Source organism: Ursus maritimus, unplaced genomic scaffold (assembly GCF_017311325.1).
Source record: "Ursus maritimus isolate PB19 unplaced genomic scaffold, ASM1731132v1 scaffold_29, whole genome shotgun sequence".
NCBI classification, from domain to species: domain Eukaryota; kingdom Metazoa; phylum Chordata; class Mammalia; order Carnivora; family Ursidae; genus Ursus; species Ursus maritimus.
In genome coordinates, this window is record NW_024425452.1 from 33,924,115 (window position 1) to 33,939,060 (window position 14,946).

A 14,946-nucleotide genomic window follows, 5' to 3' on the forward strand; every position below is an offset into this window, starting at 1 on the left:
CTACTTTTCCCTCTACTTTTGTGTAGTTGGGAAATTTGCCATAATAAAACAGTTTTTGAAAAGTTGTAGAAACACTCCCACTGGCTTCCTTTGGCCTTTTCACACGGTCACTGATTTGAAAAGAAGCTGCTTGTCCTATGTGAGTATCCCCCCCCCTCTTTATTAATCCTTCTCACTTCTAAAATTCTCATTTTATCCCAGTACGTTTGTCTCTATGAGGATTATAAAAGTCATATAATCCTGGAGAATTATGCTTAGAATCTGTTTTATAATTTAGAAGAGAGAATGTTAAAGTTCCAGCCAAATAAGACATTTAGGCTTGAAAGTAGTGGCCAAGTAGATGGACTTTTATTTTTACTAGGAGATATTACAGGAGCCCCTTCAGTGTGAGAGGAGGTTGAGCATGGATACTCTGACCACTTTTCTTGCAGACAACTGAGAAACCTGTACACTCTGGAGAATCTTCTTCGTGTTTTTAAGTGTGAGATTGTTTAGCTTAGTGCTTGGCACACGGGATGTGCTCATTATAGGTTAAAATAAACAATTGCTAATGTGAGTTAATTTTCCCTATCAAGTCAGTTATTTATCTTTCTCTGCCCAGCGCTCAAATATCCAAGGCCAGCATATTGCATTTTAACAGTAGGATCAGACTTGGAATTCCGGAGGCCGAAGGCACCTCAGCTGGGGTTGTTAACTCTGCAGATGAGAAATCTGAGATGAGAGGCTGGGAAACAGCAAAGCCAAATCAGTGGTATAAAAGTTATTTTATAGCTTTGCTTAACTCCCATTCCCCCCCCCTGCCCCCAAAGCTTCAAATAGGTTAAACTGATGCAGGATTAGCCAACAACATTGTGATCCTAAAACACTTGAAAGCCTGCAGAGCAGCAAAGCTCATACATTTACATACAACCTTTGCTCTGAAAGGCCAACTTGCAAGAGAAAGACTAAGTCAGCAGCCCTACCCTACGTGCTTCCTATCTCCCTCTATGAGAGCTAGCAGAGGGTTCCCTGTGGGCTCCCTTCGTGCCATTCACCCCAAAGTTGATTTACACACAGCATATCCATTACATCAATTGAAATGTCCATGTCCTGGAAAAATAGCTAAAAAACAAAGGGGGTTTTATTTTTTATTGTGATGAGAAACAGAAGTTGTGCGTTACTGTAAAATCATCAACTGTGTAACTTTACCATCTTCCTACCCTCGAGTACTGCCAAAATTTTAAAGCAGACATTACTTTGTCTCCATTCCTGAAAGTAAACTTGAAAATAGTGCTATGGTATGGTATTTTGAATAGAAATTGGCACATTGTCAATGAACTTTCTTGCCATTTCTTTTCAGCATTGAGTCAGTGGAGAGCTTATCCTTTGGTAATGGATTATATAAAGTATTTGATAAACATATGTGAAATAGTTGGCAAGTTGAAGATTTTTCTTTGTGTTGAGATGACTTGCAGCACATTTTCGGGGACTATTTAGCAGTGCTGCAGGTCAGAGTGGAAGTGGGCTGGCACTACAATGGTTTTTGGAAAACCCACCTGCCAGAAAATTGTCTGGCTGTAGATAGCATCATCAGCCTTCAGTTCATCAGGATACGCTCTGCAGCCTGCAGATGGGTTTTCTAAATGTGATAAATTCCATATGTGACAACCATTTAGTATATTATTAGCCAGTTGGACTTTGTCCCCCTGCTGAATCCTACATGCTTTTAAAATAAATTCTGTATCATAGCTGAGTGAATGTAAACAATTTAAATGCAGGACTTTAGATTTGCCATCAGCAGGCTAGCGCTGCCATCTAGTGGTGGCGATACGAACAGCAGGAAAGTTCCTACCCCGGGGACCAGCAATTAAGCTCCTTGAGGATCACTCAAGACTAAGTTAGGTGTTTTCTCATTTGTGGTTTAGCCTGAGACTTTAGAGCTGAGAGGTATCTTACAAGTGTTCTGCTCCAGCTCGGCAGGTTGGGAGGATTATCAAAGAGGTTCTTAAACAAGGAAAGAAACTTGGAAATGGTGCACAACATAGTAATCACTTAGTATGCGTTTGTCGAATAAACAAATTTATCTACCCTGTTGCAGTTCTCGTCTCTCTCTAGCAGTATAGCTCCACGGCCACCAAAACACTTTAACACGATCTTCTATTTTTAGTTTAAAAACTTCATGACTGTATGCTTTTCTTTAAAATGAAAATATTCACTTATGTCTAAGTCTCTGAACCAAAGTTTGTTTTCCACTTTAGGTCACTCCCTACGATTCTTTCTTTCTAAACATCCAGGGCAGACAGTTGTAAAAACTAGACTCTTATCTTTATCTACTGCTGCTGTAAAAATAAAAAAATGTAGCGATTTAAAATAACACATTATCTTACAGTTCTGGAGGTCAGTGTCAGGAGGGTCCGCGGGCTTGCATTCCTTCTGGGAATCGGAGGAGAGGATTTGTTCGCCTGCCCTCTGCAGGCTCTCGAGGCCGCCCACATGGACCTCCTTCATTAAGGATCCCGGTATTACATGGGCCTCACCTGGGTAGTCCTAGCTCATGTCCTCACGTAAGAAGGCTTCACGAAATCACAGGCGCAGCCCCGCTTACCCTGGAAGGAGCATACTCATGGGTGCTGGGGAGCACGGAGGGCTTTCTTCGGGAGCCACTTTGGGGCATAGCACAATGAGGCCGTTAGAGATGCATGAGGTCCCTTCTAAATATCTTCCTATGTTTTGATTCTTGTTGTTTGATAGCAGGAGTGACTGCTGTCATTTGTGGGTGTCTGCTGTGCTCTGGGCATTGTGCTTATATACAGCATATTAGTTTGTCACAAAAATACTCTAAACTATCATTCCTGTTTAACCAATGTAGGAAATAATGTTGGGAGACGTTAAGTAACCTTCTGAAAATCATACGTCCCTCAAAGCCCACTGACACGCTTCCCCTCACTGATTAATTACTGGTACTTTCTCATCGCGGTGATCCGCTACGCCTCTGACCTGAATGCTGTCTCCACGCGGCGCTGGCGCTCGGGTCAGTGATCGACGCTAGGCCAGGGCCTCAGGCAAGCTACACTTGCAGCACCCACGCACCCCTGCGTCTGCTCCCGGTTTGTGAGAGCGACTGTTAAAGCTTCTGCGAGTGTTCCCAACCTAACCCAGGTGATGCCGCTTCACACCTGCTTCCTCTCCCTGCTCACGCCCCTCCCCTCCAGCTTCGGCCTAAACCAGCGCTCTGTCTGCAGGGACTGGGACTCCCGGGGCCAGACCGCTGTGCCTCCCTGCTGCGTGTCCCTCTTTCCCGGGCGGGTGGAGCTGAAAGCGGAGGACGAGCGAAGACTGCCGTGCGGGTTTCCACACGCTTGTCGCATGTGAGTGAGGGCGGTGCCGTGGGGAGGGGCGGCTGGTGGGAAACGTGGGGGGCTAAATAAAGCGCAGGCGTGTTGTCGAAAGTGGCTATGCAGTCGTTTCTGTGTCCTAACACATGAGGCGGAAATCGGTGTTGGCCCTCCAGGGTCATTGATCTGAGCAGTCCCTGACCCACACCAGCCCTGGAAAATGTGCGTCGGGTTCATGCAAAATTATGTTCTATGGCCTCAGAGTGTCCACGTGAATTTGGACCACTACCTCACCATACAGAACAGGGGACCAGGCGCAAAGGCAGGCCTGCTAAGGCAAATCTATTACCGGTGAGGGAGAGCAGCTCGGTGCAAATTTTATTTTTCCTTTTTTTCCCTCCAGCTTTATCGAAGTATGACTGACAAAATTATGTATATTTAAGGTGTACATCATGATATTTATATATATACACACACATTGTATATACTTAAATACATAGGTGTAGTTATATATACATACGTGTGTGTATATATTTATATACACATTGAGAAATGATTACAACAGCTAAGATAATTAACATATCTATCACCTCACAGAGTGCAGGTTCTTGATGGTAAGTCAGTATTCTTCTTTCCATATACAGGAAAAATGATTCATTTGAAATATTTAATATAGTGAGCAATCATCTAATCCTTCATTAGTCTGCCTGTCCTACTTAAGCTAAAAGATGCACTTCTCAGGGTAAAAAAATCCCAAAAAACAGAAGAGGTACTGAGTCTTAGAATAGAATTATGTCGTGCCTTAGTAAAATTCTATACGCTCTAGATAGACTCACTCAAAAACTTAGGTTTTTATTTCACTGTAAACCACTCCCTTGGAGTAATTATTTTGACACTGACTCTGTTTCTTTTTAGGCTGAGGGCCTGATGCAGTTCTAGAATTCCTAATGTAGATCCAGGCTATAAATAAGACACAGGAAATGTAATTTGAGTGTTCTTTGGCTGGGTAATGTTTAATCACACTTAAGTTTAATAGCTCTGAGAAAAATATATTACAAAGCAACAGATATTCACAGACATGAGTAATTAGGAAAGCATTCATTTGGGAAGTCTCTAAAATGTAGCTGTCCTTGAGCAAAAAACATAACAGAGAAAACAAAGAAAAAGGGAGCTTGACAGTGTGTCTGAAACTATCCTGAAATAAAAATATTTGGGTGTTTAGTTTTAGAAAAGTAACTGCTATAGCTTTGGCTTAAGTAATAAACTATTTTAAAGTGATATTAATTCACCCAATTCAGGTAGAATAATAATTATAAAAGAACCTATTATTGACTGCTTCCTATGCTCTGGGCTCAGAAATAATTCTCTGGATATATCATCTTACTTAGTCCACACAGTTACAATCTGAGGTACAGATTACTATTCTCCCCACTTTGCAGATGAGGACACTCAAACCGAATTTAACAAATTGCCCAAATTCATGTGCCTGAGAAGTGGTAAAGATGAGACTTTGCCCGAGTGTTCCTACTCCCTGGTCAATACACGTAACCACGACGCTATTACAGATGCTCCAATATTCTCAATCCTATCAGCAATCATACCTCCAAGAAAGCATCAGCAAACAAACAGTCGTAGTAAATTATCTCTTGTAGTTTCGTGTGGTCATTTCTATTAACATAGACCAAGTACAGAGGTGGATTAATGGCTGCTGCATTGGTAAGAATTCATCTACAAATCCTGAGTCTTGCTTCTTCCCTAGTTCCCTTCCCCTCCACTTGTCTCCATGAGCCAACCCATAATCTACTGTGTGTACGCTGACTCATGGTGGAGACCGATGACTGCAACCTCACTTTTGTTAACCAAAATTGGAATATGAAGCCCCAAATTCAAGGCATCTGGAAAGTGACAGTGAAGGTCACAATTACATGGAAAACAGGAAAAAGGAGGAGGATGAGGGAAGACATGGGACATGAAAGCTTTCCAAATGTTAAGGCTGCCCCGCCAATTGTGACTGTGTCTCTTCAGATCAATGAGTTGGTGCTTTTTGGATGATGGGCGCGTGTAGATGTGTCCCCTGAACCGCGGGTTGCTCTATCAGTAAGAGCTATCATTTACCTTACACTGACAGTTCACCACAAGGCAAACTTAGATTTTCCAAAAGCAAGTGTCCTTAAACATTTGTCCAGTTTTAAATTACAGGCCAAATTAGGCTAACTAAATTCATGTCCTCTTATTACTGGGATCCTGAGGTCATATTATAAGGCTCTGCCCTTCCCATGCCCAAGGATAGATGTGGGCATAGCTTTTATTCCTGTGGCACACTGCGACAGAGCTCCTCCCTCAAAGGGCACCAGACGGGCCTGGCAGACCCATGCTCGCGCGTAATTTGTAACATCAGATGTTGGAAGCATTGCCCGCAAGCCTACTGAATTTTTTAAATTAAGGTATGGTGGACATACAATGTTACATTAGTTTCAGGCGTGTAACAGTGATTTGGCAATTCTGTTGGTTATGCTGTGCTGGCTGTAGTGAAGCTACCATGGGTTGCCGTACGACACTCTTGTAATTCCATTGACTCTATTCCCTCAGCTGTTATTCCCATGACTTACTCCATAACTGGAAGTCTGTAGCTCCCCCTCCCCTTCACCCATTTTGTTCATTCTCCACCCTGCCTCCCAGCCTACTGAGTTTGAATCTTTTCGGATGTATTATTAACTTAGTTATGTAAAAGCATGTTTTTTCTTTATTAATGGCTGAACCATTTGATATCAGCAGTTGCTAACACAGTAAAAGAGCAAAGTTTAGAATAAATTTGTTTTGTACACAAAGATGAAGCAGAGGTCATTTGGAACTTGGTTGAACAATCATCCCTGGATGAACTGTCTTCTCGGGTGTGGCTCACAATGCTGCCCCAGGGCCTTTACTGCTGCCGTGGTTCTCAAACCGTACTGAGCATCTGCAGCCCCTGGAAGGCTGGTTAAAACATGGATAGCTGGGAACCTCACCTCCTGTCCAACCCCCCGCCCCTATTATGGAGAGTTTGGAAAGTAGCTCTGGGTTGGGCCCTGAGAATTAGCATTTTTAACAAGATCCCAGGTGATACTGTCACTGTGGATCTAGGACTGTAATCTGGACATCCCTTGATGTGACAGTTTATTTTGCCATACACAGGTGTTGAATGTTATTAATAAACTAATAACATTCTTCTGAGTTGTTCATGTTTCATTTAGAGTCTAAAGGCAGGAAAAAACCCTAATGTCCCAGCTCAAAGCAGGCAGGAAGAGTTCCCCCTTCCTCACACCTTTTCATTCTATGCAGGCCTTCCACTGATTGGATGAGGCCCACCCACATTCAGGAGGGAAGTCTGCTTTACGCAGTCTCCCAATTCAAATGCTACTCCTCCAGGAACGCCTTCACAGATGCACCCAGAATACTGTCTGGCCAGATATCTGGGTGCCCTGCAGCCTCGCCAGCTTGATGCATAAAATTAACCATCACATGGGACTTTCTTCCAAGTCTGCCTAGAGAGTTATGGCACAGGGCACATGTTTTACTTGGTAAAGAGTAGTGGAACCTCTATATTTGAGATTCATGTTCCAGTTCAATGGTTTGTGTAGCAAAAGATCGTCTTGTCCGTTACCATTTAATACTTGCATTCTGCCTTTCTTTACTTAACTAGCTTTAGTTGTAAGGCTAAATTAAGTAGCAGTGAAAAAAAAATAAAACCTAACTGGGGAAACAGTATCACCGTACCATAATTTAGATGTCCTTTGTTTTGCCTAGGAATGCCTTTCACACATTTATTACTCCATGGATCATGAGTATCAAGTGTTAAAATGTACAGAATGAATCTTTGTGTTTCTCAGCATGGATATTTGGCTGACTTTTAGTCTTTGGTGTGTGTGTGTGTGTGTGTGTGTGTGTGTGTGTGTGTGTGTGTGTTTAAAGATTTATTCGAGAGAGAAAGACCGCATGCATGTGTGCAAGTGGAGGCAGGGGCAGAGAAAGAGGGAGAGGGAGAGAAAGACTCCCCACCGAGCGGTGAGCCCATTGCAGAGCTTGATCCCAGGCCTCCGAGATCACAACCCTAGCCGAAATGAAGAGCTGGTCACCCAACCCTGACTGAGCCAGCCAGGGGCCCTTCTTCGGTGTATTCTTCTTCTTCTTCTTTCTTCTTCTTTCTTCTTCTTCCTTCTTCTCCTTCTTTTCTTCTCCTTCTTCTTCCTCTTCTTCTTCCTCTCCTCCTCCTCTTTCTTCTCCTCCTCCTCCTTCTTCTTCTTCTCCTTCTTCCTCTTCTTCCTCTTCCTCTTCTTCCTCTCCTCCTCCTTCTCCTCCTCCTCCTCCTTCTTCTTCTTAATATTTTATTTATTTGAGAGAGAGCATGAGCAGAGGAAACGGGGCAGAGAGAGAGGGAGAAGCAGGCTCCCCAGCTCCATCCCAGGACCTTGAAATCATGACCTGAACCAAAGACAGATGCTTAACCAACTGAGGCAACCAAGCACCCTCTTTGGTGTATTCTTATATTAGTTCACAATGGACAGCTGTTGTCATAAAGGACTAGATGAAAATAATCAATTTTTAAACATTTTGTTGCCCACACACAAAAAAATTTTCTTGATTGAAATTTTGCTACGAATCAAGTAGATAGCATCAAACACACACACACATATTTTAAAGGATAATCTATTTTGCTCTGTTGTTAGGCTAAGAGACAGCAAATAACTCTCTGATACTAGCTTTTTTTTTTTTTAGACAAAGACATACTTTTTCCTCTTGGGAAGTGCCCACTAAAACATGATTTCAAGGCCTCAGTAGAGTTACTAAGTTGTTAGCCTTTCCCGCTCCAATTCAATTAAATATAATTGATGAAATAGTCATTGTGAAATTTGCATTGGAGATAACAAAAGAAAATACTAACTGGCTCAACAAAATCACTACCAATATAATTACTGCTTTGTATAAAGTGACATTTGCCATAGTAATGATTAGAAAATATTGTGACGTGAGTGTGGATGTTTTTCTTTATTGATTTTTTTGATGATATCCATCACTCTGTACAGAAGAATGTCCTGTCTCCAAAGTAAAACAAATTACAAGCTATTTAGCAAACAAGACAGTCTAATATTAACCAGAATCACCATGGCTCTGCATGCAAGTATGAGCAGATAAAAAATGGAAACTGTAAAACTTCTGTGTAATTTTGCTGATGCAAATCATGGTAAAGATTATTCTAAATTTGCTTAATATGTTCAAATATGTGATGATACAAATTATGTCAGGTTTCAATGAATATATCGTGTTAAACAATAAAGTTCACGTACTATATATTTTTGTTTTATCAAAAGAATGCCATTAGTGTGTTAACAAACTTCTCTACTTGAATATGGGCCAAATGAACTCTGTTGTGTCAAGAGATGCCCATATTCGGGCGCCTGAGTGGCTCAGTCAGTTAAGTGTCTGCCTTCCCCTCAGGTCATGATCTCGGGGTCCTGGGATCGAGTCCTGCATCGGGCTCCCTGCTCATCGGGGTGTGCTCTCCCTCTGCCCCTCACCTGGCTTGTGCTCTCTCTCTCCCATTCTCTCTAATAAAATCTTTTTAAAAAGAGAGAGAGAGAGATGCCATATTCAACTCTGCCTCAGAGACATCGATTGCTTTTCATGACAGTGCACAGAATCTTACCCTGGGTTGTGGGTCATTCCTAACATTTCTCATTAGCTTTTTTTCCATGCCAACCCCCCCCCCCAACAAAACCCAAACAAAAGACCAACCTTCTCAGAAAGCATCTTGAGTAAAGGCATTGTAGGAATAATCTAACCTTGACTTGTCCCAGCTTTCTATAAAATGAATAGCATATGCTAAGCCTTGATATTGTAACTATTAGTTTAAAATGACTTGGAGCGCAGCTCACAAACAATAGTGACCTGGTAGTTCGAAACTGCTGCTCTAAGGAATGCTACCACTGTCCCCTACCTACCTACCTACACAAAGCAAAAATGCAAACATCAATGCTATGAAGTACATTTACATACCAGTGAGCCTAGAGAAGCAGGAAAAGAGGGCAAGAAGATGGAAACAATACAAGGGGTATTACATAATTTCTCGAACACTGGCAATTTAAACAATATTTAACAAAAGCACTGCTCTTAGATGATGAGACTGATGATGAAAGGGACTATATTGAATCATGATCATGTTCTCCCAAGTGGCAAATTCAGGACCACAGCCTTCAGTTCTTACAACTGATTTTAATCTGCAGTCAAGTTCTACCATGAGGCATTTCTGTATGTTGCTTTGCTTAGATGGTAGTTCCAAGCACAATTTGGTTTCAAGAAAAGTGCGTGGTACATCGCACCATCAGTCAGCTTGGTATGCAAACCATGGTTTAAGGAAATTCACTGTATTATAATGAACCATTTTCTGAGTTCTGTGCTAGGGATTTATGCTCTAGAGATGAGGAATTTGTGATCCCTGCTCTTGAAGAGCTAAGTGTAGGGGAAAATGCCAGACATCTGCTGCCATTTCATTTCTAAATCACCTGGAAATAAGGTTGTAGGAGACCTAGGAAGGGAGAGTGGCTCAGGCAAAAGGGGACTCCGGTTCACCACCCCATCTTACCCTCCCATGTGTTGGGCTGTCTGGGGAGGTAGAGGTGGAGATGGCAGGTGGGGGTGGGGGAAGGTGGGTTAGGGCTGGTGGAAGGAAGATTGGGTGAAATATAGTTTACTAATTTTGGAAGTTTTTGTGTGCCTACTTAGGGTGTTTATCTAATCTCAGTAAAATCTAAGTACAGTGCAAATAAGGACTCCTATTTGTGGTGACAGTACATTAAGAACTCAAGGCCTAAATGAAATGGATAAGTAACATATTTAAAAAGAGAACATTATTAAAGCTTCTCTTTCTTTTTACATTTTTAAGGACAAAAGAGAAGAACGAAATGGAAAATATGCTATTTTGTTGGATATTTTTCATCCTTGGGTGGACCCTCATTGATGGATCTGAAATGGAACAGGATTTTATGTGGCACTTGAGAAAAATACCCCGGCTGGTCAGTGAAAGGACTTTCCCTCTCACCAGTCCCACCTTTGAGGCAGACGCTAAGATGGTGCTCAGTACAGTGTGTGGCATCGAATGCCAGAAACAACTCCCAGCTCCCAGCCTTTCTGATCTGGAAGATTCTCTTTCCTATGAGACTGTCTTTGAGAATGGCACCCGAACCTTGACCAGAGTGAAAGTTCAAGACGTGATCCTGGAGCCCACTCACAATATCAGCATGAAAGGAGCATCTGTTAGGAGGAAGAGACAGGTGTATGGCACGGACAGCCGATTCAGCATCCTGGACAAAAAGTTCTTAACCAATTTCCCTTTCAACACAGCTGTGAAGCTCTCCACGGGCTGCAGCGGTATTCTCGTTTCCCCCAGCCACGTTCTAACAGCTGCCCACTGTGTGCACGATGGAAAGGACTACATCAAAGGGAGTAAGAAGCTAAGGGTAGGGTTGTTGAAGATGAGAAATAAGGGCAGTGGCAAGAAACGGAGGGGTTCTAAGAGGAGCAGGAGAGAAGCCAATGTTGGTGATCAGCAAGAAAGTACCAAAGACAATCTGGAGAGAGCCAAGGCTCGAAGAAGAGGAAAGGAATCTGGTCGGGGTCGGAGAGTCACTGAGGGGAGGCCCTCCTTCCAGTGGACCCGGGTCAAGAATACGCACATTCCCAAAGGCTGGGCTAGAGGAGCGAAGGCGGACGCTGCCCTGGATTATGACTACGCTCTTCTGGAGTTGAAGCGTGCTCACAAAAAGAAATACATGGAACTGGGGATCAGTCCAACCATCAAGAAGTTGCCTGGGGGAATGATCCACTTCTCAGGATTTGATCACGATAGGGCCGATCAGTTAGTCTACCGGTTTTGTAGCGTGTCCGACGAATCCAATGATCTCCTCTATCAATACTGCGACGCAGAGTCCGGCTCCACTGGTTCCGGAGTCTATCTGCGTCTGAAAGAGCCAGACAAAAAGAACTGGAAGCGCAAAATCATTGCAGTCTATTCAGGCCACCAGTGGGTGGATGTCCACGGAGTGCAGAAGGACTACAACGTGGCGGTGCGCATCACCCCCCTTAAGTACGCCCAGATCTGCCTCTGGATTCACGGAGAGCACGCCAACTGCACCTACGGCTGACAAAGACCTGCAACGAGGCGCTGGATTATCCGAATCGCAGAGCGCACCAGTTAGGGTCATTGCAGCAAGATCACTTCCTAGGTTATGCCTGGACTTGGACCCTAGCAGTAGCATTTCAATATTTTTATAAATTTACTTTCCAAATGAGGAGCTTTTCATACATTTAAAAAATACTTAGGTACAAATAACTGAAACTAGATGGGCACTTCAATGTCAAGTATATATTCTTCTTTACATGGTGATAAATATTATTTGTGGGAAGTCTCTTGTTTCTTTCTGCCTTCTTAAGATCAGACACTCTTTAAAATTTCAAACTGGTACTAAAAATAATATGTGATTTTTCTTAATGGACTTATTCTCAGGGTCCTACTCTGTCAAGAATCTAATAGGGTGCTGGTGGCACAGTAATGTGAAACTGCAGAGAGAGATACAGTAACAAGGTTAGAGTCCGGGTAGAGACAATAATTTACAACAGCTTGTATTACTTGGAGATGGACCCATTCAGCTCATGCCCTCCGTGTTTATATAGTGTTTTCTGCTGGGTCTGAGAAACTTTGGTTTAGTCATTGCTGTGTTTTTTTTGTTTTTTTTTTTAAGAGTTGCAACATACAGCAAGCTTTATAAACAAAGCTAGCAACTATCTTACTGCTTTAAAAAATATCAACTGAAATGTGTATTATTTAAAAATGGGAGAAATACTTTGTTCTATGAAATGTATCTAGTTTAAAAATAGGGAAGCTGAGATATTTTAAGATCTCAAGTTTTTATTTAACTAATGTTCAAAATGTGGACTTTTCATGAAGGCAGAGGGAGGATAGTTCACAAGTTATAAATGGGCACGTTTTGAAAGCCTCATCATTTAATGCTAGTCTTCTTTGTATGAGGTGTTACGAGTTTTAGGACCAGGAATTTTAGTCTTTCTCAAGACAGAGCCATTTTTCCCTTGATAGATTTCAGCTTTCTTAATAGGGCCATATACATATTATTTTGGCGATTTCTCTGACTAGTGGTTTTAGATAAGTCCCTAAAAATGAATATAATTTACACACACAATTTTTAAAAGAAGGTTCTGATCCTTTTCATCATGGGCCAAGGCTAATATACTCGCTCAGGCCATCATGGCGGCCCCAGCAGACAGAAACCAGTGGCTGCCTTCAGGCAAAACACAGAGTCATTAATCACATTTTTCTTGAATGAACAGATATTCGTTGAATGATTGTAAAAGTGGGTTCGTTCAGGCCATTATGTCTAAAGGGTTTTAGTGATTTGCAATTGAGTGCACCATGAAATTCAGGAATTGCAAGCCTAATTTCTGGTCTGCTATTTTTGGCAGTTTCTAGGGCACACATTCTTTTTCTCATGACTCACCTAAATCACTGATTCTGCTAGAGTTCAAATTTATTTTACTTGTTATTTTTTTAAGAGAATGGGGAGTTATGCCCTTGATTAGTATGCAAAAGAATATTTGATTAGGTTATGGTAAAAGGTGATTTGTAAAGCTTGTCCAAAATAGCTGGAATTCAATACAAGTATACATTCTTTTATAGTGTGAATCTGTTTAAAAATCATTCAATAAACATTAAAAAAATAAATCAATCATAACTCTTACTATATCTGCATATACATTTTATATACAGGGTTTCAGCAAATATTAAATTAACTGTGTCGTTTACTAAAAAAATGATTTTATTTAATTCTAACCGCATTTCACTAAGCAGCGTTTTATCATTGGTGCTTGCTAGTGGGATAGGTCTATTGACTCAAAAGTTTCGATCAAATCTTTTTTGGGGAAACATCTATATGATCTGAAAGGGTTTTGACATGAATTTTGCACACTTACATGCTTGCAGACATATACACACAATCTTCATCTTAGATTCTTAGAAAATAATTCTTGGGATTTGTGTAAGTTCAAAATAACATAGGGTGCTTGGTGTCAAAAGTCTGGAGCTTAAGCTTAAATTCTGAATACAAATGATGTCCTTAAAATTGTACTTTTCAAAAATATAAAATTTAGCCTATTTTATTTGCAGGGGTTTATTTTATTCTGTCATTCTCTTTTCTTTTCCAACTGAATTACGAATCTTACAGGACCTACTTAGGACCACTAAAGTATACTACATTACTCAGAAAGTTTCACTTCACATACTTTTCCTGTTACGCTTACCAGATTTGAAATAGAAATCGACTTCACGCAGCTGAAGAAATACACTCAGGCACAATATGATGTCTATTGCGTGCAAAGGACGGTAGTGACTTACTGCCTGAAGAAACTTATCAGTGATTTGAATTCAAATAACTACAGTATTTACAAAACAACTGAACTTTAAAATTTTGTGATTTTTTTCTTTACCCCAATAATGAATTTCATTTTATTTATTTTTCTTTTCTTTTTTTTTTTTTTTAAAAGATTTATTTATTTATTTATTCGACAGATATAGAGACAGCCAGCAAGAGAGGGAACACAAGCAGGGGGAGTGGGAGAGGAAGAAGCAGGCTCACAGAGGAGGAGCCTGACGTGGGGCTCGAACCCGGAACGCCGGGATCACGCCCTGAGCCGAAGGCAGATGCTTTAACCGCTATGCCACCCAGGCGCCCCATTTTATTTATTTTTCTTGCTGAAATAGGTAAGTACATGGGCAGAAGAGACAACATTTTTTGTCTTTTTTGATGTGCTTATTTAAATCCCAAATGTTCTTTTTGAAAAAAGATTTAAATGCATATATGACCAAGATCAGAGTTCCAAACAAATCATTACCCTTTTTATTTGTAGATCAAAGAATACTTTGAAATTCGTTTTTCATAGAAAGAATCTCAGGATTAGAAGAGACCATAAAGATCATTTAGCTTAACTCCAAAATTTAGATTTTAACTTCTCTCCATCACATTCAAGTGGTTTTCCAGTAATAAAAACTTCACCACTTAAATATTAGTTAGTTAGTAAAATAAATCAGGAATATAACTTACTGTTTTAGTTTAAATTATTAGTTCAGTTTGTTACATTCTGCAAAAATAACATTGTTTACCTTGAATATTATCCCAATCTCCACGTTTCAATTACTCATAATTCTTTGGCCTTCTTCGAGCCAGTTGGGTATTTATTCTTATCTAAAATGAACTGTGATCCTTAATTAAGAATATTGGGGTAAGACAATTGAACCAAGCACTGAGCATTACAAAGATGTGATCTCTAGCTGGAAATAGTCTGGAAATAGGATCATATATTCTTTTATGTGGTGTCACTATAACAAATATATTTTGGCTACTGATTTTAAAGATTACCTGCCAAGGCTTAAAATACAGTTTTATATTTAGTAAACATCTCCAATTAATTAATGGAAGAATATTTCTAATAAATGGATTTTTTCCCCCAGCTAGAATTGTTCTTTCTTTAATGCCCTAATCATAAGGCTCAAAGATACTAAGGAGATTTGGTCTAGTTGATTGTGAAATCATCT

At 40.8% G+C, this 14,946-nt stretch overlaps 1 protein-coding gene across 1 annotated transcript; it reads left to right on the forward strand.

Annotated features, from left to right (window-relative positions):
- The first annotated feature begins 3,232 nt into the window (after positions 1-3,232).
- PRSS35 (serine protease 35) lies at positions 3,233-13,879 on the forward strand. Its single transcript, XM_008684882.2, has 2 exons — positions 3,233-3,347; positions 10,231-13,879. Coding segments are annotated over exons 1-2 (1,260 nt in total). The 5' UTR covers positions 3,233-3,345; the 3' UTR covers positions 11,489-13,879.
- The last annotated feature ends 1,067 nt before the right edge of the window (positions 13,880-14,946 follow it).